Source organism: Primulina eburnea, chromosome 3 (genome assembly GCF_022965805.1).
Source record: "Primulina eburnea isolate SZY01 chromosome 3, ASM2296580v1, whole genome shotgun sequence".
Taxonomy (NCBI): Eukaryota; Viridiplantae; Streptophyta; class Magnoliopsida; order Lamiales; family Gesneriaceae; genus Primulina; species Primulina eburnea.
The window spans coordinates 51,102,088-51,126,492 of record NC_133103.1 but is presented as its reverse complement, the minus strand read 5'-3'; the positions used below and the strand labels follow the sequence as shown (position 1 = coordinate 51,126,492).

General features: G+C 32.1%; 3 protein-coding genes and 1 pseudogene across 3 annotated transcripts; 1 reads left to right on the top strand and 3 right to left on the bottom strand.

The window, feature by feature from the left end:
* The first annotated feature begins 2,572 nt into the window (after positions 1-2,572).
* On the top strand, positions 2,573-5,262 carry LOC140827842 (plastid-lipid-associated protein 6, chloroplastic). Its single transcript, XM_073190699.1, has 4 exons — positions 2,573-2,866; positions 3,668-3,910; positions 4,637-4,763; positions 4,853-5,262. The coding sequence occupies exons 1-4, from the start codon at positions 2,630-2,632 to the stop codon at positions 5,065-5,067; spliced, it is 822 nt and encodes a 273-aa protein (XP_073046800.1). The 5' UTR covers positions 2,573-2,629; the 3' UTR covers positions 5,068-5,262.
* Positions 5,263-5,411: 149 nt separating this feature from the next.
* On the bottom strand, positions 5,412-7,929 carry LOC140827843 (glycolipid transfer protein 1-like). Its single transcript, XM_073190700.1, has 7 exons — positions 7,860-7,929; positions 7,343-7,486; positions 7,089-7,144; positions 6,813-6,943; positions 6,160-6,295; positions 5,925-6,056; positions 5,412-5,823 (listed from the first exon to the last, which is right to left on the bottom strand). Exons 2-7 carry the CDS (start codon positions 7,467-7,469, stop codon positions 5,788-5,790), a joined length of 618 nt encoding a protein of 205 aa, XP_073046801.1. The 5' UTR covers positions 7,470-7,486; positions 7,860-7,929; the 3' UTR covers positions 5,412-5,787.
* Positions 7,930-12,224: 4,295 nt separating this feature from the next.
* Positions 12,225-12,947, bottom strand: LOC140827456 (uncharacterized; annotated as a pseudogene).
* Positions 12,948-20,774: 7,827 nt separating this feature from the next.
* LOC140827841 (putative pentatricopeptide repeat-containing protein At3g23330) lies at positions 20,775-23,510 on the bottom strand. The gene is given in 4 exon segments (XM_073190698.1): positions 20,775-20,939; positions 20,941-21,011; positions 21,014-21,042; positions 21,045-23,510. Coding segments are annotated over 4 exon segments (2,388 nt in total). The 5' UTR covers positions 23,281-23,510; the 3' UTR covers positions 20,775-20,887.
* Between the last annotated feature and the right edge of the window lie 895 nt (positions 23,511-24,405).

Here is a 24,405-nt window from a genome sequence, read left to right as displayed (position 1 = left end):
ATTATCATAATTCAACATGAACGTGGCTCTGATACCACTTGTTGGAGATTTAATAAAATAAATCTCTAAATCATGTTATTAAATCCATATATCACAACACGCCAGGAATTAATGTCGAATTATCCAAAAATAGGAATAACAGTAAACACGTACCAGAATCCATTGATTGATCTAGCGTCGGAGTGATGGTTCTTCCAAGACAACAGAGAATCGACCACCTTATTCTTACCTTTGATGGGAGAAGGAGATAGATCTATAATACGTGTGCCGTATGTATTCTGTGTTATGTTCTCTGTGCCTTGGGGACCATAACCTTATATAACCTTAGCAGTCTTCAACCCATCATAGAAGACCTAATTGGGCTGTATTTCTACACATAAGGTGGACCATACCAATTTATTTAATACTTTGGAAACTCATAATTAATTAGATCACTTTATTGAGTTTTTTTATTAGATAGCTTGTCCATGTACAATTAATTAAATTATGTGAACCCACAAAATAATTCCAACATATCTAACAAATAATAATGAATAATATTTCAATAAATATACTTACGAATAAGTAAATAATAAAAAAATATATAAAAGATAATGTAAATACAATCGAAGCGATTTTAGCATAACTATATTTATTCTGCAAGATTTCTTGCGAAAATCATCTATAATAAATTCTTAGATTAGATAAAACTAATAAATATATATGAGCTAGTCTCATGTGAGACCGTCTCACGGGTCATAATCCGTGAGACGGGTCAACCCTACCCATATTCACAATAAAAAGTAATACTCTTTGCATAAAAAGTAATACTTTTTCATGGGTGACCCAAATAAAAGATCCGTCTCACAAATACGACCCGTGAGACCGTCTCACACAAGTTTTTGCCAATATATATATAGCAAATTGAAAATTCAAAATCTTGATTTCATGCATAATTTTAAAATGACACCAAATTTTTTTCGTTTACTTCCAATTTCCAAATTATTTTTCCGGCCGCCAAACAAATTGAAGATTTTGATCCTAGATCCATATGTTGATTTCATAAACAAAAGCATCAAGAATAAATTAATTGACAAGAACCCAAAACAAAATAATCCTTAATTTAAATTGCCCTGAAATAATTGCAGTCCTAAATCATTGAACAATCAAACCAAAGATGTTATATAAAACTAAAAAAAAAAAAAAAACAATGGCAAAAACTTGAGTGAGACAATCCATATGTCGTTTTTTGTGAGACGGATCTCTTATTTGAATCATCCATGAAAAAATATTACTTTTTATGGTAATAGCATTACTTTTTATGGTGAATATCGTTAGGGTTGACCCGTCTCACAGATAAAGATTCGTGAGACTGTCGAGACCTAGTATATACACACAAAACACAAAACCAACAATCCATTACAATTAGGGTGTCAAAAGGCGACACGACCCGTCAACCCGACACGACCCAACACGAAAAAAATCAGGTTCGGGTTGGGGTTTTTCGGGTTCGGGTTGGGTGGATTCGGGTTAGTGCCATGTTAGACGGGTTTCGAGTTGGGTCGCGGGTTGACCCGCGAACTTTTTTTTTTGAAAATATTACCTATATTTTTATATATTGTATGTTTGAACAAAATTTATTGTATATATATATATATATGATAAATTTTCATCATTTAATATTTATTTTGCATATTTTTATTTTTTTAACAATTTTTTATTTGTTTTAGTAAATATACTTTTAATTTTTTACGATTAAACTTTCAAATTTAAATCGAAAATTTTGTTATTATGTGTTTAAATTAAAATATTATTATTATTTTTTATTTTTTTGAATTTTTTTCATTAATTTTTTTTAAAAAATTTAAAAAAAATTAATAAAATTCGGGTTAGGCGGGTTAGTCTGGTTGAGTCGGGTTATACGGATTCGTGTTCGAGTTGGGGATTTTCGGGTTGCTTCGGGTTCGGGTTGGGTTTGGGTTGAAAAAAAAAATAAAAAAAATTTCACGGGTTGACCCGAAACCTGACCCAACCCACTCGATTGACATCCTAATTACAATCGAAAACCCCAGATTGAATTGGAAAGTAGACAAAATATACAAATTATATTTAATATGAGTATATAATTTTCTTCATTCTTGAGGTTGAACACGGAATTATGGATGATTGGTAAAACAACACGAACTAATAAATTAAGTTCGTTTCGTTATTGCGTTTTACCAAAAATTATAATAATAATAACGGTGCAATTCTAATTTTGTAAACATTTAAACATGGAGTGGACCTCATGTGAGACCGTCTCACAGATCTTAATATGTGAGACGGGTCAATCCTACCCATATTTACAATAAAAAGTAATACTCTTAGCATAAAAAATAATATTTTTTCATGGATAACCCAAATAAGAGATTCGTCACATAAATACGACCCGTGAGACCGTCTTACACAAATTTTTGTCTTGAACATGAACACAAATTTAAGCAAGTATCCTATCGTTTGGCACTCCTCTGGCCATCACTGGTCCAAGTGTGCATTAGGTGGCCTCACCATTTTCATTCGAAAAATCCAAATTAAATAAAGCAATAATTATACTTGATTTGATAATAACCAACCAATCGAAGCAGGGAAAGAATCGACCTTTTCGTTGCCCATGGCTTCTGTGCTTCATTTATCACTTCCATTCTCCCACATTCAATCCCCACATAACCCATTTAGTAATGCATCCGATTCTTCTTTTATAACCTTAAATTTCTCAAGAACTGAGAGATTTCAGGGCAGGAGAAACTGTAATATCAAGAATGGCGTCATTTGTCTGTCATCTTTTAGTGATACTCCACTTCTTGAGTCCAAAGATGAGTTTATTGGGTCACTTAAGCTCAATTTGTTGGTAAATATTATGCCTTTGCTCGCTTTTTAAATTATTTATTAATATATTATTATTATTTCTTGAGTTCTGATGTTGTTTGATCCTGATCAGGCTAATACTGAATTGTTTTTTAGGTTGATTTTGTTTATGGTTTGTTCTTGCTAGATTTATTTTGTTGTGGGATCCAAAAAATCTAGTTGGATTAGAGGTTTATGTAATTTTAAGGCGATAGTAAGATTTTATGGGTAAATAAAAACAAGGATAAAATATGAATGTTTCTTACTGAACTTAATTTGTTGAGAATGCTTTTTTGGTTGAAAAATATTGTGTACTCTTTTCTATCCATGTTGCCATTTGAAAAAAGTGCTTAAATTTTTATTTTTTTTTAAAAAAAAAAAAAACTAATAACTCAATCCATATGAGACATCTTACAATTTTAAGTTTTGTATGAACAAATACTGTATCATATATTTGACTATGAGCACACATGGGTACTGAGCTAAAGTTTTCCCAAAATAAAATATATTGAAATATATATGTTGCAAGCATCAAAATCTTAGAGACTACGGTTGCTTGTTGAGCATCTATTCAACATTATGTTACCAAAACGAACATTTGACTAAAAGAAGAACAGAATTGAAAAATCATTAAATTTGTGATATATCAACACACAAGAAAAGAGTGTACTCTAGCAGCCAAACAAGAAATAAGTTTTTGTATGAACAAATATGGTATCATGTATTTGATAAGTAGGATCTTGTGAAGGATAATTTGTTCTCTATTGGAAGTAAAAGAAAAACTGTATTTTGGTCTTCGTTGCAGAGTACTGTTTCTGGTTTAAATAGAGGCCTTGCAGCAAATGAAGATGACTTGCGGAAAGCTGAAGCTTCTGCAAAGGCGCTTGAATTTGCTGGAGGTTCTGTAGATCTGTCAACTATTGATGGTCTTGATAAGCTTCAAGGACGGTGGAAATTAGTTTACAGCAGTGCATTCTCATCTCGAACTCTTGGAGGTAGCCGTCCTGGACCACCCACCAGAAGGCTTCTTCCTATAAATCTTGGTCAGGTATACATGCTCGTGCAATACAATTTATGCTTGGCTTATTTTTCAGAAAGAATTTAATTTTAAGGTATTGGAGTTGAGACACATGGTCTGATTCTAGTAGATTATCATTCTCATCCCATCATAAATGAGTTTGTGATGCATTTGAAAACTTCTTCTTGCTTATTCTGGATTCGGAATGTTAGAAACTAAATAATTACATTGTGGAATCAGATGTTATATTGAGATTTCGATTTGTTTTTTTATATTATTTAATATTGATTTACTTATAAGAACGATAAATTAATAGAGTTTATCGCTCAGGATATTTTTCATGAATGTAATGTAGGACTTCTCGGTCGTACCACATGATTTTGTGTTGTATGTTGTATTCTCTCTTTACTGTGTATCTGACATTTATTTTTCAATAGCAAAATTGAATAAAGAAAAAATGATGAAGATCAGTATGAAGAGGGTTAGAGTTGAAACATTCATAACAAGAGACAGAATTGTTCCTTCCTTGACACCAAAAAGTATCTTGTTTCATATTTAACTTCTTCAGATACGTGAATTTCACCCTCACCCATCCTATATTTTTATATTTTATTTGAAAATTATACATTAAATTGTTTTCCCGAAAAGCAAAATTGAAATCCTGGTTCAGTCTCTATATGCATTAAGGAAATCATGTCTAGTACTTGCCCTTGGGTTATGCTGGTGACATAATGCCATTCTTTCTTTATTGTGAAGGTGTTCCAAAGAATCGACATCTTAAGCAGAGATTTCGACAACATAGTTGAACTTGAATTGGGAGCTCCATGGCCTTTACCACCCGTCGAATTGACTGCAAGTTTAGCCCACAAGTTTGTGCTCATAGGTTTGTACTTCACATTGTTATTTTGGTTCAAATACTTTCATTAACTTTTCTCATGTATTTATTAAAACTACCATTCTTTCATTGAACAGGAACTAATAGGATCAAGATAACTTTCGAGAAAACAACCGTGAAAGCAACTGGAAAATTATCACAGCTACCACCGGTGGATATTCCCCGTTTGCCAGATGTGTTACGGCCTCAATCCAATACTGGAGCCGGTGAATTTGATGTTACCTACCTCGATTCTGATACACGTATCACTCGAGGAGATAGAGAAGAGCTCAGGGTTTTTGTTATCTCATAAGTTTTGGAAGGACGGAAATCATATATATTTTAGTTTGTGACTGATTCCTTTTCTTTTCATCTCCTTTCATGTGCGAGATTTGTATAGAGGGACAAAAATATATTGAGAAATGATACCAAAGCCATTTGACTTTCTTGTAAACAATTGCTTTGGGATATCAAAATTTTATTTAATTAGTATACAAACTAGCATCTACATCCCACATGAGAAAAATGAAACAAAGTGTGTTTGAACAGCTACAGGAGGTTGAGTTGCTGAAAGAAAGTCTCTTGCAGGGCATGAAAACTCCAGATTTACAATAAGCATGAAAATCCCAGGGATTCACCCCTTACAAATACTCTTGGTATTGGGGTAAGCCTCGACTATTTTTATTTCCCTTGGTGTTTCTTGATTATAAAATGGTTTAAAAAGGGGGTGATTGTGGAACAAGATCATATCAAAAGTGAACTGATAATAAAGCTCGTTTTGCTGTAACTTTGCTTGAGACTTGAGCTGTATGGGCACATGAAGCTCCACATGTATGCATGGGCAATATGTTGGAGAAATAGACCTTAAACATATCTAACTATTCAAAATGTAAGATTAGATTATCATTTAACATTGTGTCCGAGTCATTTAAACGTTTAAGTTACCAGTAAAAAGGTGAAGAGACGAAGAACACAAAATATAAAGAGCGAAAATTATAGGTTGATCAACAAAATATCCCGGCTGTCATACTTGTCATGATGTTTTCATATTGTCCAATCCAACACTGCCCTGCAACCGAACGATATGCATCAACATGGATATGTAGTGCATCTCTCTCCTGTATTGATCGATGTGACTCGATTTTACATTGAAAAGAGCAGAGAGCTTACCAGAAACTTGTGAATGCTTAAAGTGATCAGTGAGAAATCTGTGCAGAATTTTTGTATGTCTCCATGGATGTCACCTTGTGTTCCAATCACCTCCATGAACTTCTTCTTATCCGGTGCTAGCTTAATTGCAACCTTATTTTCCCACCAAATAAATTCAAATTTACTTCACACACGCAAGCACACACACACACACGCACACACACATAATGGATGAATTTGATAAATCATATACTACCATAGAACTTGAAGTAGCAAGCCAACCATGCCATTTTTTCAAGGTCTTGGTGTATGAATCGTTGTAAACTTGGGACATCGGCCAATCTTGATGTTGTTCTAGATTATGCAATAGCTCTACTAGAAAATCAATTGCTCTGCCACAAAATGAGAATAGTTTGGTATGAGAATATATGCAGCAAATTTGTAAATTCTAAGAATAACTATTGACAAAGTTAATATCAGATATAACATTTATTAACATAAAAGTATTTAACATTAGTTATTCAGATAAAAAAAATGTTACGTATTTTACAGATGATGGCGATGATGGTAGCTTGCAAGGTTGCATTCAACACTACTCATATGCTCCATCAATTGCACAAGAAATTTTTGTAGATGATGATTAGTTAAAAATTACAGAGAAAACTATAATTTACGTCTATCTTTACTTCTTCTGGTTAAATTTGATTTTAGTCAACGCGTGTGTCGATTTGCTAGTTGTGATAATACTTACGTCCCATATAGAAGTTTGAATTGATTAATAAAGAGTTAAAATAGGCTTCTATAGTAATTCTTGAATCTCGATTAATCATTTTCGTATAATATGGACAGGTAAAGAATAGTTATTAACAAAACGCGTTCTCGTGAACCTAATAAGTATTACCTTCATACCTTGTTAACCAGAGAAGTGCATTGGTGCAGCTAGAGGATGATTTAGCAGTGTTTGTCTCGACCTCAGCTTGTATCAAGCTGTACAAGTAGTTAAATCTGGATGGATTTGACTTATGCCTTGATTCCAGCCTCTGGAGAAATATTTTTTTTAAAAAAAATTAGAATACAAATATTTAAATTGATGAATTATTTTATGAAAATACATAGTAGCTTTTATCACTGAAAATTAATTAAATTACTCTCTTAAATGGAAATTTTCGCTCGATGAAATCTTACCGATATGTTGCTTTTGATGTCTAGTTTTACGATTGTCATGGATGACCCGAATTTATCTATATAAGATATTAACAGTCGCATTAAAATTTCGAAATAAAATGAAATGAAATACGAATTTTTGTTTAAAACCATTGTAAAACGCGAAATGTCAAACCTTAGCAGACTCCGTCAAAGAGAAAAATGATGATTTACATATAAAGAAAAAATATAATATCTTAAGTTGGCATTATAGAGGAGAAACATATTGAACCAACCTATAATAGGGATTATGAGTTTGCACACATCCAAGAAAGGCTTGGTTAGCAAATCCCCTTCTTCAGATTTCACATGCTTTATACCTTCCAAACTGGGAATAAACACTGATTGATCTTCCATTTTCATCAATTATATATTTATTTCTGTAAGAAATAATAAAAAAAACTATATAACTTTGTTCGAAAACTTTAAATAACGCGTTATAAATTAAATTCATGTCTTCATTTTCAATACGCGTGAATGGCATCATATGCAAGTCGAATTTATAAAAAAATAATGATTTATTATATGCTTGACAAATAATTTCCGATTCTCTAACAGCGAAATTCTTTGAAATGATATTAAAAAAGGAATTTGCGGAAAACGTATGTTTTCTATGAGAAAAGCAAATTCAATTCATGATAACAAGAACAAAAGGCTGAGACGAAAAATCGACCTGCGATAAAATTGTTTTATAGATTATAAATCAATTACATGCAGAAAAAGTAAAAAAAATAAAGAGATAAATAAATATACCTGAAATTTAGATTTGCAGAGAAAGTTGGATCATATTCAGGCCAAAATCTGAGTTTGTGTGTGGTTTTTGTGGTTAAAAAAAATTTATGATTTGTATTTAAATTGAAGAGATGAAATAAATTAGCCCTAACTGATTTTCAAAATTCCCGCTGTTTATGTGGTGGGTATGTCTGCTGTTTGGAGCCTCAATCATTATATATTTAATTTTTCGAATTTCAATGCTAAATTCATGATCTTCTTCGATTTTTCTACCAATTTAAAAGCGTAGAACGAAGTCTATAAACTTGAAAGATCATTTAAATATACGCCATAAGCGTAGGACAATATTTAAAAATGATAAAAACTTGTGTGAGACGGTCTCACGAATCGAATTTTGTAAAACGAATCTCTTAATTGGGTCATCCATGAAAAAATATTACTTTTTATTCTAAGAGTATTATTTTTTATTGTGAATATCGATAGAGTTGACACATCTCACAGATAAAGATTCGTGAGACCGTCTCAGAATTGGGATGATAATATATATATATATATATATATATATATATATATATATATATATATATATATTTCTACGTGTAGAGTAGGAGTGTTCAGAAACTGAAGCAAACTCTAAAATCAAATCAAACCGCGTAGTTAATTTGGATCTACTTTCAAGCAAGCACGTTTTTACTGGTTTTAAAATCCAATAAACCGTAACAATTAGTTTAGTTCGAACTTTTGATAAAAATAAATCAAACAAAACCAACTTGAATTCATATAAAAAAATCATGTAATAAGTCTTGTTAATTGAGTGTGATTTTTTTATATATATAAGTAAATTTTATTTGATTTTTAGTTTAATTTCTATTATATTATTAGGATCTTTGTAAGTTGTAACAGTACTATTACATGGAAAATTTTATTTATTCCAGATTTTAATAGAAATAAACATAACTATAACACTAAAAGTCTAGTTTTTTTATGAGTTTCAAGATATGTAACAATCATAAGTATTTTAATATATAGTTTTTAGTTATAATCATTTTAGTCCACAATCAAATAAAATATAATCTCAATTTTGTCAAATGTCAATTGCTATTATTTCAAATTACAACATATCATGCACTAATTCAATATAAAATTCAAAACTTAAAATTAGTCATCTAAATCGGACTAAGCCAAACCAAAAAAAATTCATGGCTTCAGTTGGTTTGTTTATAAAATTAATTGGTTTGGTTTGATTCGAAAGTTTGTAAACTGATGAAATATGGTTTGGTTCGAATTTTTATCTAAAATCGAACCAAACCGTGGTTGAAAAACCCTATTAGAACAACGTTCGAAAGATGAACTATTCATGTCGGCTTTTTTAATTAATAATTTTAAAAATAAAATAAAAATCAAATTTACTTTGAATGGTGGAGTTTTGCAAAAGTACTGCAAAAGTCCACCATGAAGAGTTTGCAGCGTCTGCTCAAGGCTGCAGTGGAGTTGTAGCCTTTTTAACTTTTTTTTGTTTTATTTAATGTCATGCTTTCTTGTGTAATAAAATAAGACTTGGGGTATGTTGTGAGAAGCTGGTGTGGATTCTATCCGTAAGACGAGTCGATTTAATTCATATCTATAATTAAATTTAATAATTTTAACATAAAAATTAATATTTTTTTCATGCATTGGGTCGGGTCGGAAATCAATATCAAAAAATGATTTGTGAGACCGTATCATTCACGAGTCATTGGTTTTTTTTTTTTCTGTTTCGAAAATGATGGTATACCGGACAAACAATTTTTTTTAAAAAAATTAATTTTTAAATATCAAGTAATTTATCTTTTAAGAAATTTTGTAATCTTTTTAATTTTCAAAAAAATTCTTTAACTTATTTAAATACACGTTGGTTTAGTTTTAAAAAAATAAACAAAGATGCGTGTATATGTTGGCCTACTTATTTTTTTTATTTTATTTTTGCTAATAATATGATTAATAGTTGTATAATAATAATAATAATAATTGGAAGATGCAAAATTCTTGAATTTTTGTATGCAAAATTTTTGAAAAAATAAAAGAAGGTGTGTATATATGTTTTGTTTTAAAAAAGAATAGGTCTCTTGTGAGACGGTCTCACGAATTTTTATCTGTGAGACGAGTCAACCTTACTGATATTTACAATAAAAAGCAATATTATTAGCATAAAAAATAAGGCAAAAAATTGTGTGAGACGGTCTCACGGTCGTATTTTGTGAGACAAATATCTTATTTGAGTTATCCATGAAAAAAATATTACTTTTTATGCTAAGAGTATTACTTTTTATTGTGCATATCGGTAAGATTGACCCGTCTCATAGTTAAAGATCCGTGAGACCGTCTCACAAGAGACCTACTCAAAAAGTAATTTTTTTCATGGATGACTCAAATAAGATATATGTCTCATAAAATATGACCCGTGAAACCGTCTCACACAAATTTGCGTTTAAAAAATTAATATCTATTATTAGTCATTTAACGAGGAAGACCACCTATCACATCTAATATTATTAAAAAAATAGAAAAATTAACTGGACAGACACACATACAATTTTTTTTTTTTTTTGAAAACTAAACCTATATATTTAAATAAATGAATTTTAAAATTTAAAAAGAGAAAAAATTCTAGAATTTTGCGTGGGAATTTTTTTTATAATTTTCCTTATCTCAACTATTATTCTAATTATCATTATTATTTTTTAATTGATCATATTACTAGTAAAAAAAATAATAGACACATGCATGTAAATTCACACTCCTTTTATTTTTTCTAAAATTTCACTTATGCCAAATATTATTATTATTATTATTATTATTATTATTATTATTATTATTATTATTATTATTATTATTATATATTAATAGGAAATATAAAATAAAAATAAAGTGGACCGATACACATAAACCATCATTTATTTTTTAAAAAACTAAACCTAAGCATATTTAAATAAGTTAAATAAACTGTAGAAATATAAAAATTCGAAATCTTTTTTGAAAGATAAATTACCTAATATTTTAAAATATTTTGTTTAAAAAAACATGATTTTCCGGTTCAATATTATTTTCAAAATATAAAAAACTCCAAGAGGACAATCTCACATATTAGCTTTTGTGAGCCCGTCGACTCAACCCATAAAAATTATTATTTTTTTGTATTAAAGTATAGTTTTCATAGTAGTCATGGACCGAGTCAATCCGTCTTATAGATAAAAATCCGTGAGAAATTCACACTAGATACATACTATTTAAAAATTATTTGTCTTCCAAATTAGTGAAATTTTCACATGTTTAATATGTGACCTTTAATTACACAAGGAAACATGATATTAAACAGAAACAAAAAATAAAATAAAATAACGATGCAGCTAGAGTGGATGCTTCATTATTCGTCGCGTCCGCTCTTTTGGAGTTTTGCACCATTTAAAGTAAATTTGAATTTTGTTCGAGTTACATTGCTTCTTCGGCTCGAACCGAGGCTGGTTCGTTTTGAGTTGGACTCGAAACAAAGTTCAAATTCAGGTTTAATTCGTGTTAAATTGTAGCTTATTAGCAAATATTGGAATTATCTTGTGTTATTTAAAATATATTTTTAAATATTCATAATTTTATATTTAGTTTTCTGTAAGGAAGAAAATTATATTGTTTGTATTGTAGCGGGACTTTTTTCATTTCTAGTTTTGTTAAATGTCAATTCTGTATTAATCTACTAATTTTCACCTTTGCAATTTTATTTATTTTTTACTGGATTACTGACGTCACATCGGAAATGCCAGCAACGTCCATAGTTATGTAAGCATTTCTTGGTACTAACTCGTCATTGTTTGGTGTCACAACAACATCTATATTATTATTATTATTATTATTATTATTTTATATTATTAAGTGTGAGACCCTTATAGTAATTAACTTGGAGGACACCAAAATATTTAATTCTATAATTACCCTTCTTACCTACTAAAAACCTTATCAACTCACTCCATATTTTACACAGAAAAAATTCTAAACAAAACTTTCCTTTTAAATTGAACAACTCTTTTAAATTGAAAACAATTTCATGTTAATTTTTTTGTATTATTCGATCAAATTAAAACCAATAATAACACATGCAACACGTGTACATCTTTTACTATTTCTAATAAAAATGACTAAAATGTAAGTGGACTAAGACCGTAAATGGACCAAAATGAAGAAAAAAATACAAGTTACATGACCTCGAACATACAATTTCCCGTTTGTGAGATATTATCACATATTAATCCATTGAGATCGTCCAATATATACATCAACTCTTAATTTTTGCCCCCGAAAATTATATACTTAATTATATTGTAACAAATTTTACATAAACATATTTATTAAACTACTCTAGGCAAATTTATAGTTAAATTTTGGTGGGTATTTGATGGCATTTTTGAGTATCTTTCTGGTGGCAGCATCTCCAAGATCAATGCCACAAATATCAGCCAATCTTATTAGATATAGCAACACATCAGACAGCTCTTCCCCAAGGTGTTCTTTTTCTGATTCCTCCCAATTTGGCAACCCTTTCTCCACCTCTCCCCTCCATTGAAATATTTCTGATAATTCTCCCACTTCGCCAACCTGATCAAAAATCAGATATTATCTCATATACCTAAAAATGAAAAAATCTCACACACATGGCACATTCGATCGTAACTTCACAATGAGCTCCAATAGTAACTGTTCGTAAACGAAAATGATTAACTCGATTTTTTACAAGAATCCATTGTAACTTATTAGAAATATATATTTCAAATATCCATGTTTTAAACCAACGTAAGACAGAGATATATACTACAAATGAACTTAAAAAATGGATTATATCTCATTGACAAAACGATGATATAGGTGGGGAAAAAAATAGCAAAAATCAATATTTCTTTAATATAAATTAAATAAAGGATGAAAAAAAACAGCAAACTTTACCATTGCAAGTAGTAAATTTCTTGGACTATGATACTTTTCCCAATCTCTATCCTTGGCAAATTCTTGCAATTTATTGGCAAGCTCTTTCAAGGTGATATCCATTGCTTTTTCTTCCACATTTCTCTCTTTTTTAACCTCCATATGTAGCTTGTTATGCAGTATGCTAAGTTTGAAATTTCTTGAGTTCAATTAGGAGTAAAGCCCTTAATTTAAAGTATGAAAAACATTCCTAAATGGAACCTTTCTATTATTATATGATTAAAAAAGCTTTAAAATGGAACCTTAAAAGGGGTCAATTTGTTTAGGCTTCAAGTTTAGTTTATTCATGAGATTCTTTTTCTATCTCCAGCCTACTTTTATCACTTATTAGTTTAGCTATGAATATATTCTATATTCTCGTTTATTTATATTTTACATTATCTTGAGTTGTCTGCTTATATATAAAATTTGCTAATTTTGGTTCCTTTTTTTTTTTAACCATTCTCCACCTTGGGAAAATGAGAATATATACGTCTTGATCAACATCTTCTGAAGATGTGATCTCGTTGATCTCCATAAGTTGCACCATTTATGTCGACTACACTGTTTGGCTCGTGAAATGGAATAATGATATATATATATATATATATATATATATATATATATATATATATATATATATATATATATATGTGTGTGTGTGTGTGTGTGTGTGTGTGTGTGTGTGTGTGTGTGTGTCGATAACATAATAATTTATAACTCCAATCATTTGTAAAACTTAAATCAAAAGTTAGATAAAATAAAAATAATAATCAATTAATGTATCATACTTTGCACCAAACACTCGTTGTTGGGGTAAGTGTGCATGAGTGAGAGTATTATTGGAATAGATGATCTCCTGGTAAGTTTTTATATGTTAAGCTGCTGATGTTGTGCCGATTGATTTGGTTGACTAGGTAGTTCATAAAAGAATGACGTCAGATCTTAACGGGTAATACTGTCTCTGTTGGGGACAAGGTCGACGGTAGGGAAATGATAGGACTGATCTCTGATTGATATGAGATAATACCAGTAGATAAACATACACCTCCCTGGGCTAATGATCATAACAGCTCGACCCATTAGCTCCCAAGTAGGTATACTCTACACTGTCACAAGTATAAGAATATAAAGTTGTGCATTGACTAACAACTATACTTTTTGGCGTAGTAGTAAATTCTTGATCCTAACCATTGGTATCAGAGGAAAATCATTGGTTTAAGTCTCCCAAGAATCATATTTCTATACTTCTTCAGTGGGAGGATGTTGAGTTAAACTGTAATGCCCGAGATTTCTTTTGCTATTAATTCACGATTATTGATTTATGATTTGATATGATTATGAAGGATCGTTCCGAGACACGAAATGAGTTTGCATGCGAAATTTGATGTGCGAGGACAGTATCTCTCGCGCACATGCACGATATGATGCGCGCACATGCGCGAGATGGGCAGAAGACCTCGCGCATATGCGCGAAGTGAGGGCGTGCATATGCGCGAGCTGTGCGAGAAGCTAAGTGCCAATTCCAGAGAACATCGCGCATATGCGCAAGTTGCCGAGATGTTATGTGCCGAGACCAGTAGGTCTTGTGCATATGCGCCGAGAGAAGTCGCGCATATGCGCGAGACGTGTTTGCACAAGAGATAAGAAACTTGCCCCGTACATGCAATATATATATATATATATATATATATATATATATATATATATATATATATATATATATATATTAAGGCTAACTCCCTCAGAATTCAAGGGAGAAACGAAAGAATTTCTGGGAGAAGGCTTAAGTTTCTTCAAGCAAGGAATTTGTGATTTATGTAAGATCCGTCCGTTCGAATTTGAATATGATTTCAGTGTTGTGATCCTCGTGTTAACGGCTTCAACTGGACGTAAGTTTTTTATGTTTTTTATATGATTTGAAATTATGGTATTGCCAGAATCGGATGTGATTCATATATGATGTTCTTGACATGTTAGACATCGTATAATCGAAACCGGATTGAAGAATGGTTATTGTATGAAATTAATATCATTTTCAGAATGGATTTGATTGAGATTAGGTATCAGATTTGTACTGTGATTGATTATGAGTTATTGGAATTGGTATATACTGATTTTGTATTACCGGTATTTCAAGATTATACTGGTATGCCGTCAGAATTTGATAAGACTAAGATGTCTTGATTTGAATGGTATATTGATACAGTATATTCGATATTATCATTGCCAAATTGATATTGACATGCTTTGAATTCGAGACTTCGACAGAGTCAGATTGATAGAACGAAAGGTATAAATCAATGTTAACCGGGAGATCGACTTGAGTCAGATTGGACTCGAGTTTCCCAAAAACCACATACTTTATTTATTGCATTGATGTTTGCGATTCATGATATTGATATGCTTAGTCTATTGAGTTATAGTAAAGCGTGTACTGAGTCATAGGCGGATATGCCAAGTCTTTGGCGGATATGCCAAGACACTGGATGTTTGATTTATATCGATGTTGCTTAGGAGCAGATCGGCTTCTATTGCGGAGATTCTATATATGAAATAATGTCCAGAAACCGGGATCCCTAGATTAGAGATGAGTCGAGTCTGAGATGACGAGTCACGAGTTTATTTACAGTTTTATATCATTCATGTTTTCAGATTTGATACATGTTAATGATAACTGTTATATGATTTTATATATGTTTTTATATGATTGCATTTATACATTGTTTATACTGGGATTATATTCTCACCGGAGTTATCCGGCTGTTGTCTTGTTTGTATGTGTGCATGACAACATGTGGGACATGATCATGTTCGAACAGAGGATGAGAGATTCAAGTTTAGCGTGGAGATCCGGACTTAGAAGTAGATCTGTTTCATCACCTGACATGTAGTGAATAAACAGTAGTTATGATGAATCACTTTTGTACTAGACTTGTACCTTAGATCTGGATATTGATCTTGTAAATGAAATAAGATTTATTTCATTTGTTGCGCACTCGTGTAATTTATATTAAAAAAAAATTTATGTCCCACATTTCTTAATTGTTATATTGAATCTTAATAATGATTAAGAAAATGAATTAGGTTCAGGTCCCCACATAAACGTACATGAGTGATATTAGTACTAGGATGGTGACTGATAAGCCCAAATCTTATAGAGATTTTAGGGATTTAATTTAAATATTTGTGGTTATCTGTAATTGTTATGCCTAATTATGTGCTTATTTGAATTAATATTCATATATTTGAATAAAGAGGAAAAAAGCATAGTTTTGGAGATAAGATGATGTACAAGACTTCAAAGGCAAAATATTACCAAAAGAAATATCTTGATAGAGATTAAGCATAACATTTGAAAAATAAAAGCTCTACAATCTTATCTACAATTTTTTAACTTGACACGAGCTTCAAGGAGTTGGAGGATTAGTCCCATTAAGAAAGATAAAAAGCGGCGTACGGAAAGGAAGCAGAGAAAGGAGGAACCAGAGAAGGGAGAAAAGAGACAACATGAACAACGATGAAAGAGAGGAGAGAGACCGATGACTTTACGTAGAAGATAGCAGCAGAGAGGAAGAGATAAATAAACTTCTTTAGCGATTTACAATTTTCATAATTCTCTTGTGTTGACAATAAACAATAAGAATTGGAGGAGTATGTAAAAAAATATGAAGAAATGGAAGTGAATTGATGAAAAATATAATTATAAAAGAAAAGAAGAGGAAAAAATGTTGTATGGTGTAGTAATTGAAAAGAAATATAAGGGAATATTGTTGAGGATTGAACAAAATGAAAAAAAAAAAAAAAGCCGAAGGAAGATGAAAAAAAAGAAAAAAGTTGGAAAATGATCAAAATTAGACTATTCTTAAAAAAAAAAAAGCTAAAGGAATGAAAAAAAAAAAGATGGGGAAGATGAAGGAAAGTGTGGAAGATAAAAAAAAAAGGGGATACAAGATGAAATATAATAATAAACTGGTGGATTAAAATTAAATAATGAAATTAGAAATAAGATGAAAAAGTTAGATGAAGCTGATAAAATTTAATAAGGGGAGGAAGATAAGAGATGAAGGAATGCGTTGTATGATTAAATTGTTTATTTTCTCTTATTTTTAATCTTCATACCTCTATTGTATCCGTAAGTCGTTGTCTAATATTATAAGCTTGAAAATCCCTATTGAATGGGTCATATTCCTCCAACATTTAGTGGAGAAATTACATGAAAGATGAGCTTATAGAGAGTTTCTTAAAAAAAATCAGAAGATACAAGCACTCCTTGAATTAAAACACATTTGATGGATATGAGTTTTGACTTTCACACTATACATGTCTTATTATCTTGATCTTTTTTAGTGAATACTTGAGTTTTGAAGTTGCAATGAAAGTGAATTTTGTGATTTTTGAAATGTGATAATTTGAATGAGTGTGACGGAATTTGGTATGTTAAAAAAGTGTTGATTCTGTCATTTTTGTGGTGGATAATCGAATATTCCTCAGTTATATTTTATTCTCTGATTTGTTTGAGGAAGAACAAAGGTTAAGTGTGTGGGGATTGATAAGTCCAAATCTTATAGAGATTTTAGGGATTTAATTTTAAAATATTTGTGTTTATCTGTAATTGTTATTCTTAATTATGTTTTTATTTGAATTAATATGAATAGATTTGAATAAAAGAGGAAAATCCTAGTTTTGGAGATAAGATGATTCTACAAGACTTCAAAAGCAACAAAATACCAAAAAAAGATCTTGATAGAGATGAAGCCTCACATTTGAAAAATAAAATATCTACAATTTTATCTATAATTTTTAACTTGACATGGGCTTCAAGGAGTTGGAGGATTAGGCTCGTTAAGAAAGATAAAAGGTGGCGTACAGAAAGGAAGCGGAGAAAAGAGGAAGCAAAGAAGGGAGAAAAGAGAAAAGACAATACTTTACGCAGAAGATAGCAGCAGAGAAGAAGAGAGACTTGGAAGAAGACGAAAGCTGTTAGATTTTGAGAGAGATGAGGAAGACAACTTCAAAGGAGAAAATCATGTCAACCACACTGAGATTTTCTTTATCCTTCCTAGGTTTTATTCTTATGAATTCAAACATTGTGTCTTTGCTTTGTTTTAACTTTATGGAATGAAATTCTTTAAGCTAAGACAACAATAGGGCCAAACACTATTGTCGGGTTAAGTGTGCATGAATGAGAGTAGTACTGAGATGGGTGATCTCCTGATAAAGTCTCATGCGTTAAGCTGCTGAGTTGTGCCGCTTGATCGGGTTGGCTAAGTGCCGTAAAAGAGTGACACAAGATCTTAATAGGTAACATAATGTCTCTGCTGAGGACATGGCCGACGGTAGAGAAATGATAAGACTGATCTCTAAGGGATATGATATAGTACCAACAGATAGACACGCACATCCATGGATTGATGGGCCTAACAGCCCGAACCATTAGCACCCAAGTAGGTGCATTCTATGTTGCCACAAGTATAATGAAATAAAGTTGCGTCTTGGCTAACATCTACAGTTTGTGTCCTAGTGCTAAGCGCTTGATCCTAACAATTGGTATCAAAGCTAGGTCATGGGTTCAAATCACCCAAGAAGCATATTTCTATACTTATTCGGGGGGATGTTGAGTTAAGCGTGCATGAGTAAGAGTAGTACTATGATGGATGACCTGCTGGTAAGTTCTTATGCATCAAGCTCCTGACGTTGTGTCGCTTGATTTGGTTGGCTAAGTGAGTCGTAAAAGAGTGACACCAGATTTTAACGGTTAATACTGTCTTTACTGGGGACATGACCGATGGTAGGGAAGGGTAAGACTGATCTCTAAGGGATATGAGACATTATCAACAGATAGATACGCACTTTCTTGGACTCATAAGCCTGACAGCCCGACCTATTAGCACCCAAGTAGATGCAATATGCGCTGCCACAAGTATAAAGAAATAAAGTTGCGCCTTGAGTAAGAATTATAGCTTTTGGCCTAGTGGTAAACGCTTGTAACAAATACTTTGTTTGATATATGGTTTATTTTCAGTATATTATTTTTCTTGGGCCGTAAAAGAGTGACCACATATCTTAAGGGGTAATAATGTCTTTGCTGGGACAGAGTCCTGCTGTAGGAAAAGAATAAGACTGATCTTGAAGGGATATGAGATAACACTAGTAGATAGATAGACATTTCCTCAGACTCATGAACCTAATAGCCTGACTCATTACAACCCAAGTAGACGCACTCTGTCACAAATATAAAGAAATAAAGTTTTTCATTGGCTAATGACTATAACTTTTGTGCTATTGGTAAGCACTTGATGCTAACACTCGATCATTTAGATGAGTCAACTATAATCCTTAAAAAAATTGACTAGTTTTCTTGGCTAAAAAAATGGTTCATAAGCCCGAATCCAAAAAGGATTTTATTTTATCGTATTTGTGCTTATATAAAAATTTATTCCTTATTTTGCGATTGTCAGAATTAATTTGATATTATTTGTAGATCTGACCAAAATTTGGACACAATAAGGATTATTGGTACATGCAGCACCTCCAGGATTCAAGCAAGGGGATCACAGACCAATTTATAAGGAAGCTATGATGAAACATATCACGGGGTAGAAACGAGGCCTCAAAATCATTATATTATCTTGCAAAAGTTGGAAGCTCAAATGTGTAAAATAGCCGGTCATTTAGCAAATCAAGCCCTTGGAACACTACCAAGTAATACTAAGAAAAATATGAAAAGAGTGCATGCAATGAGTACAATGATTGAGTTCAAGGACGAGGAACCAAAGAAGCAGAATTCTACATATGTAGAGGAAAATGATGATGGATGAGTGATCAAATATGGAAGATGCTAAGGAGCAGAACACTCACCTCACCACTACATAGAAGATATGTAATAAAGGTAATGAGTTTGATTCTAGGGGAAGTTATTGAAAAATCCCCAATCAAAAAATTTCTTTGGCTTCACTCTCTACCCACAAAATTGTGGTACTATGTCATGCAAAATGTGGTACACTTCATGTGGAAATGTGGTATACTTCAAGTGGAAATGTGGTACTAAAAAAGTACCTAGGGACTGAACACAAAAAAAAATGGCGGCCGGGGACTGAACCCAAATTTCCCGTTGATTCTAATGATAATATTGATATTAATGCACTTCCCTTCTCTCAAAGAGAAAAGCAACTATAATTGGACCATCAATTTTCAAAATTTATTGAAGTTTTTAAAAAATTGGATTTGAATTTGATTAGATTCAATTATGAATAGTTGGATTGTTAGATTTAATTAAGTTTATTAATTCAAAGAATTGTTTCATAAATAATTTAAGGAATTTTGTCGTGAATTAAGTGATTAATTATTGAATTTGAATTTGAGACGTAGATTATAAAATTGTCTCATTATCGGTGTGCACAGTAATTGTTTTTAAGAATTTGAATTTTTGTCTAAATTAATATTCCACCGTCTTTGTTTTGGATTTCTCGCTTTAGTTAATTTATTTTAGTTGTTTAATTTAGTTTTAACTAATTTATCTCATCTCATTTGATTTTGATTAGCTTAAATTAAGAAAAATAATTAATATTCTAGTATTTGAACATTGATCTATGTGAATATGATACTTGGACTTATCATTCAACTATTATTAATTGACCTAATCCGCCAGCTAAATTTATTCTCAACCGAAGTCACGGTTCAATGGTTTTCTTAGTTCACATTACAAACGACTATCAACTTGTGTCGGATCTTTGTATGATGGTGAAATCATGTTTTGACTTCTTTGGGAGAGTAAATTGTATAAAATTATTATTAGTTAGCAATCAGTTATATTATTTTCTTTTTTTAGATTTTCTATTTCTTACAACCACTGCTAGTCAAAGACCAGCAAATAGGATAGCAGCACCAACATTTCAATTATAATTTAAATTAAAAAAAATGAGAATCCTCGATCTTTATGCCATAGGTAACTTGAAAATCTTTGGCTGTATCAAGAAAAAAATGGAAGAAACAAGCTCCTTTCTAGTCCCCTGGAAGCTCGTCTTTTCTTCCCGAAAACGTTCAATGTTATGACATATTAACTACTCGTCTCTCCAGTAATCTCTGCAATAACATTTTCCACTTGAAAATCGTGAAATCAAGTATCATCTGAACGATGACCTTTTAGTTCAGCATCTTGGATATGAACTTTGTAGCAGTATGCCATGATCTGTAAATACTCTGAGATTCTTGACCACCGAGTTGACGTTCCTTGAGGACTACCAACAACGCCTAATGCTATCGCAAGATGTTCACTGTGTACAAACAATGCGTCTTTTCACTCCTCGTCAACATCATACAGCTCCTAACATGAGTCTGGAACATGGTCTCCGAGTTCTGTCTGCTCCAGAAGATCTTGCAGTGCCATGTTCATCTGTTTATCATTTGAGAGGCTTCCATCTCCTGACACAAAAAAATGCATCGATTTCTCGACTTCAATCCAGCTGCAAGCTGGCATCTTTTTCATCCCCTTTTTTCTCATTTTAGTTCTCAACTTCATCGCGTCTTTCCATCTCCCAGCAGAAACATAGACATGAGACAGGAGAAGGTATGGCGTGTTATCATTAGGATCAATTATAAACATTTCTTTTGCAATCTTTTCAGCCAGTTCAACGTTCTTGCGTACTCGACATGCAGACAGCAACGTGGACCAAATACTACTAGTTGGTGCAACATGCATGCTAGATATGAACTCATAAGCTTCATCCAGTCTACCCATTCGACCAAGAAGGTCTGCTACGGCAGCATAGTGCTCCAGGCATGGATAAATTGCATAATTTTGAGTCATACTCCTAAAATAATTCAAAGATTTATCGACCAATCCAGCATGGCTACAGGCGGTCAGAACAGCCAAGAAAGATCGAGGATTGGGCTTCACCCCCTCTATTTCCATCTTCTCAAACAACAAAATTGCATCTTGGGCGTGACCATGTACTGCATATGCCATTATCATAGAAGTACATGAAATTGCATCATGAAATTCCATTTTATCAAAAATCCACTGAGCAATCCTTATGTTACCACATTTTGAGTACATGTGCACGAGGGAGCTAGCTACATAGATATTATTATCAAACCAATGCCTAATAATGTATCCATGAAGCTGTTTACCCAAACAGAGCATAGTCAATTGGGAACATATTGGCACAATGCTTGAAAATGTGAAAGCCACAGGTTTGATATTAGCCATCAACATCTCCCTCAGCAATTCTAAACCTTTATCAAACCAGCCATTGTCCACACACGCGGCTATCATCGTGTTCCAAGAAACCTTATCCTTCCGAGGCAATGATCTAAAAATCTTATATGAATCTTCCACCAGTGAACTATTTGCATACATATCGACCAAACCACTTCCAATAAATACATCTTTATCAAAACCATGCCTAATGGCATATCCATGAATCTCTTTTCCGTTCATGGACTCCTGACGATATGCGAGTAGCGAAAGCACACTAGACAAAGTGAAAGAATCTGGCTTCAGATTCCCTATTGCCATCTCTCTAATTGTCATAAGAGCTTCCTCGTACATTCCATTTTGAACGTATCCTCCAAGAACTGTGTTCCATGACACCAAATCTCTAATTGGCATCATTTCAAAAACTTTAGTCACACTATCCTGGGGCAAAGTCCCCTTCTTTCTCTCTTTCAAACCATCGAGGATTTGTGTCTCTCCACCACAAGGATTCAACTGATTCTTCACGCTACTATCGAAATACTCTATCTGATCAACATCAAACACTTGCCCTCCAAAATCTTGACCTGTCTCATGTGAGCCATCACCAATCATATGATCACTACTACTACTTTCAATGACAACGGCTAAACACGACTCGGAATCTTGAATAAATTCATGTGAATTTCGTAACTTCTTGATAATCTTTTCAAATCCACATGTTCTGTTTGTTTCAGAAACACCATCCAAAACATCTTTACCATCCAAAGACTCCAACTTTGCATACATGTTCATCAACGCATTCCCAGTGAAAAGGTCAGAATCCAACCCAAGCTGTACAATGCATCCATGCACAGCCTCACCAAGCTTTAAGTCCCTCAAATGAGCACAAGTCTTCAGCACAGAAGGGAACACATTTCTACCAGGGTTCTTCCCCAAAACCATCATTTTCTTGAAAAAAGTTAAAGATTCCACAAAATGACCAGTGGAAGCACAGCACTTAATGATGGATTTCCAGGCCTTGGTCGGTGGCGATCGAAGGCCTTTGAAAAGCGATAGGGAGTCTTGCAAGAGGCTAAAATTGGAGTAAATGGACAGAATGATAGTAGTAAATTCAAAAAAAGGAACACCTCTCCCTTTAAACTTAATTATCTGGGCATGCAGTTGCTTGGCTTGGGAGCTTGTTTTGATAGATGCAGGATCATTCATCAAGGTCTTGATGGTTTGCACAGGACTTCTCATGGGTGTAAAAGTAAGCATGTTGAGAAAAAGCTAAAGGTGTTCGCTAAAATGCCGACCTGAAAAATCTCCCTAACCTTAAGCCACCGTAAGTGCTTCCATTGTTACTAGCATACAGCAGCGGCTCCGATGGGTTCGAATGAAAAGAATCCAAATCAGAATTGAAATTCGAAATTGGGTTTTTGATTTCGATTTCAAAACCAGAACCGAAATGCATCACTTACTTTTTTAGTTTTTCTTGAGAAACATGAGTGCACTTCAATTGTGATTTCATATACATAAACAAATTCATTTTTTTGAAAAAAATTTCTTTTTTAATAGAAATTCAGATATTCATAATACTTGGTTCTATAATTGCCAAATAATGAAATAATTAACTTTAATTTTTTCTGATTATCCTAATTTGTATCATTATTCTCTTCCCTATGATTTGAATCTAAGAGAAAAAAAATTGGTTCGAAGTAGCTTAAAATCATGAATAATGGTAAATATACAACCAATGTATCGCTACAGCGATATTTACCACCAATATTATGGGATTTTACAATTATATAACAAAATTTTGTATTCAACATATAATAAGATTTTGATAAATTAATTTTTATATTGTATAAATTGATGTACAAATTTTAATGTACTTGTAGCATCATTCTTGAATCGTAAACAAAATCGTTTTCTAACCGAATCGAACATGTGTACAAGCAATTTGGTTATAATCAGATTTTTCATTTTAATTAAATAGTTGGTAAAAAAGATTTACGCTGTGTTTGGTTCATTAAAAAATAGAATTTGGATTAAATTAAAATTGAATTGTAAAATTCCATCAATTATTTGATTTTAAAAAAGGGGGGTTTGCATTTGGAATCTAAATATTTATTAAAGTAAATCATATAATCTTTTTTGAGCAGGTCTCTTATGAGACGATCTCATGAATCTTTATATGTGAGACGAGTCAATCTTACTGATATTCACAATAAAAAGTAATATTTTTAGCATAAAAAGTAATAATTTTTCGTGGATGACCCAAATAAAAGATTCGTCTCACAAAATACGATCCGTGAGACCATTTCAAACGAGTTTTTGTCATATTTTTAAATTCATAAATCTTGGTAATTGTATAAAATATGAAGAGTGGGTCTCTTGTGA